This window comes from Solanum stenotomum, chromosome 10, assembly GCF_019186545.1.
Source record: "Solanum stenotomum isolate F172 chromosome 10, ASM1918654v1, whole genome shotgun sequence".
NCBI classification, from domain to species: domain Eukaryota; kingdom Viridiplantae; phylum Streptophyta; class Magnoliopsida; order Solanales; family Solanaceae; genus Solanum; species Solanum stenotomum.
In genome coordinates, this window is record NC_064291.1 from 44,246,603 (window position 1) to 44,250,380 (window position 3,778).

At 29.9% G+C, this 3,778-nt stretch overlaps 1 protein-coding gene across 1 annotated transcript in view; it reads left to right on the forward strand.

Annotated features, from left to right (window-relative positions):
* The window catches only part of LOC125843027 (protein FAR-RED IMPAIRED RESPONSE 1-like), a 5,291-nt gene extending 4,489 nt beyond the window's left edge, over positions 1–802 (forward strand). Inside the window, exon 2 of the mRNA XM_049522276.1 lies at positions 606–802. Within this exon, the coding sequence (XP_049378233.1) occupies positions 606–802 (197 nt within the window). The remainder of the gene's footprint in view (positions 1–605) is intronic.
* The last annotated feature ends 2,976 nt before the right edge of the window (positions 803–3,778 follow it).

Below are 3,778 nucleotides of genomic sequence, written 5' to 3' on the forward strand. Positions count from 1 at the left end.
TTTGCATCGCATTTGCCTTATCTTTGTCTGTGATGTGTGGATTGTATCGGTTTACCCTTCTTATGTGGAATTTGATCTACTTGCTCTTATTTGTTGATCTGAGGTTGATGAGGATATACTGTTGGTTCTGGCTGTTGAATATGATCTGTTTAGTATAGGTTGGTTGGTTTGCTGCTAGATTGAAATTTCGGTGGTTTGGTTGGGATTGAAAGGAGTTGTTTGTAGCTGCTAATTTTGCTTAGTTTAGAGTTACTTGCGAGTACCCGTGGTTTTCGGTACTCACCATTGCTTCTACACAATTGTGTAGGTTGACAGCTCTCTTTCATATTCGGCTTAGTAGTTTCTTTAGCAGATTGAGCTTCAGGACATACTCGAGAGGTAGCGGTTCATTCCAGACGTGCCCTTGAGTTATCTTTACTTTCAGTTTTGTTCTATTCGAGAACTATACTCTGAGACTTGTATATTTTTATTCGAATTCTGTATTTAGAGGTTTGTACATGTGACAACCAAATTTTGGGTAGTGTTGAGTCTTAATTAAAGTTTTTCGCTTATTTATTATCTTTTATTTTCATATTTCTACTTCTCTATCATTGTGATTGGGTTAGGCTGGCGTGTCCGGTGGAAAATGGACACGTGTCATTACATTCGGATTTGGGGTGTGACAGGTGGTGGAAGGTGGAATAGAACATATTATCATGCAGATCAAGTGGGTGAGACTAGTCAAGGTCGGAGGGGTGGTGGGAGACAGGGTGTAGGTCGAAGGGCTGGTAGAGGTGGTCGAGACGGTGGTATAATGACGTAGATTATTCATCCTTTGATAATGGTTTGCTTGGTGAAATTGTAGAAAGGGTTGTAGTGCTGATGAAGAAATTACATGGTTTTATGGTGGCTAACAGTGCTTATGATTTAATTATGTCTTTTTATCCATTTTGTAGCTTTGTATTTTAATGGTATATTGGTTCGTCATTGTTTACTTTCACATGGATCTATGTTAAATTTTATGAGTAAATTTAGCAAACACACCTAACACTAGAAATAGATAATGGCTATTTCATAATCATAGATAGAAAACAAAAAAAAAAAAATACTAACCCATGCATTATGCAATGGGAGTAAACATAACCCAAAAAAAAAAAAAAAAACTAAAATAATATACAACAAAAAGGACCTCATCCAGCGTCCTTGTGCGAAACCTACAACTCCAGGTTCCTTTTGCAAGCCCTCTTTTCCTCGGACCAACCATCAAGTGAAGTTCCCTCTCCAACTCGTGGAGTAATTTCAGAAACTCTGTTAGCGCCAACAGCGAAACCATTTAGTGATTTAGCAACCACCTTCTCGTATATTTTGAAAGTTTGGGTGAGGGGTGTTCATCCATTAAAAGCATCATTTCGACCCACTTCTTACCCTTCCATTCGATCAGCCGCTTCAGGAACTCTGCTATTTCCTCCTCCATATTCTGGTATGACTCCCGTTTTATGTAATATAACCTTTCCACAACCTCCGGAGAGGTTGGGAATGACATTACCCTTCTTTTGTTATAAGGAGTTACGTAGTTCTTAGAACTCATCTTTTTTCAAGTAAGTATAAATTTATATTTTGGAATGGTTCTGTGTGTGAGGAATACATTTATAGGGAGTTTCAATTTATAGTGAAAAGATTGGAGCCAAAAAGTGACGTGTTTGGCTCCCAAAAATTTGTTTATCGAAGATAAAAGAGAAGGAACGAATATTTATCTATTTTTTACTACAACATTAAAAAATTTACTATTAAATTTGTCACTAGATAATAAAGAACCAAAATGCGAGAATGGATGGGATTATTCACTCTTCTTTTTTAATCCATTTATTGAACAAGTTTTTTAGAAGGTAAGAATATAAAATGTTACGTGTGTTCAAAAATAATTATTTGATACGAGTAAATTTGTCACTAGATAATTGGTCTCTAACAATTGTTAGTAGAAAAATAAAAGAAAAATAAATAAAATCTGTGAATGGACGAGAAATAAATGACTAATTTTTATAAGGTAAGAAAATATAGTTCGATTAATTAATTTAATCATTAATATTTTCAATGTTACGTAATAATTATTTGAGGCATTTAAAATACAAATTTCATGAAAAATAAATTATATTCTTATATCAAAAGGTAAATAACGTGAAATGACGGAATGAATTAGTTGTTCAAACCTAAAAGAAGTACTTGAGTACACCTAGAGGCTAGGAAGTTGACAAAATTTGAATTTTCTTGCACTCTTCCTTTGTAAGACAAATCCATTAATTAAGATCTTTTATTGGAAGGTAAGAATATAAAATTTAATTAATTAATTTAATCATCAAAATATTCTATGATATAAAATTTTTCAGACCCTTAGTTATTATTATTATTGAAAATAAACTTATTCTTATATCAAAAATTTGTAGTAGTAAATATAATAAAGGCGAACTGACGGAATAGTTTTATTATTTTTTCAAGTCTAAGATAAGTTCTTGAATACACCTAGAATTTTGACAAGATTTGATTTGATAAGTTGAATTTCTTACACTCTTCTTTTTTAAGATCAATTTTATTGGAAGATAATAATTTAAAATATAACTAAATTAATGCATTATCAAAATTTATTATGATATAAGTTATTTCGGACCTTTATTATTAATTTCATAGATAATAAATTTAATCAAAAACTTTGAGTCGAAAATTAAAATAAAATGAACGGAAGCGACGCAAAAATAATAACATAAATATGGGAACCTAACCTAGACTCGAACTCATGACTAATTGACTAAACGTTTAATCTTGCTTTAAACATTTGCGCTGCAATAGCATTCGTTTATAATTACGAAAAGAACTATATAAAATGTTACGTGTGTTCAAAAATGATTATTTGATACGGGTAAATTTGTCACTAGAGAATTGGTCTCTAATAATTGTTAGACGAAAAATAAAAGAAAAATAAATAAAATCTGTGAATGCACGAGAAATAAATGACTAATTTTTATAAGGTAAGAAAATATAGTTCGATTAATTAATTTAATCATTAATATTTTCAATGTTACGTAATAATTATTTGAGGCGTTTAAAATACAAATTTCATGAAAAATAAATTTTATTCTTATATCAAAAGGTAAATAACGTGAAATGACGGAATGAATTAGTTGTTCAAACCTAAAAGAAGTACTTGAGTATACCTAGAGGCTAGGAAGTTGACAAAATTTGAATTGATTAGTTGAATTTTCTTGCACTCTTCCTTTGTAAGGCAAATCCATTAATTAAGATCTTTTATCGGAAGATATGAATATAAAATTTAATTAATTAATTAATTAATTTAATCATCAAAATATTCTATGATATAAAAATTTTCAGACCCTTAGTTATTATTATTATTGAAAATAAACTTATTCTTATATCAAAAATTTGTAGTAGTAAATATAACAAAGGCGAATCGACGGAATAGTTTTATTATTTTTTCAAGTCTAAGATAAGTTCTTGAGTACACCTAGAATTTTGACAAGATTTGATTTGATAAGTTGAATTTCTTACACTCTTCTTTTTTAAGATCAATTTTATTGGAAGATAATAATTTAAAATATAATTAAATTAATGCATTATCAAAATTTATTATGATATAAGTTATTTCAGACCTTTAATTATTAATTTCATAGATAATAAATTTAATCAAAAACTTTGAGTCGAAAATTAAAATAAAATGAACGGGAAGCGACGCAAAAATAATAACATAAATATGGGGACCTAACCTAGACTCGAACTCATGACTAATTGA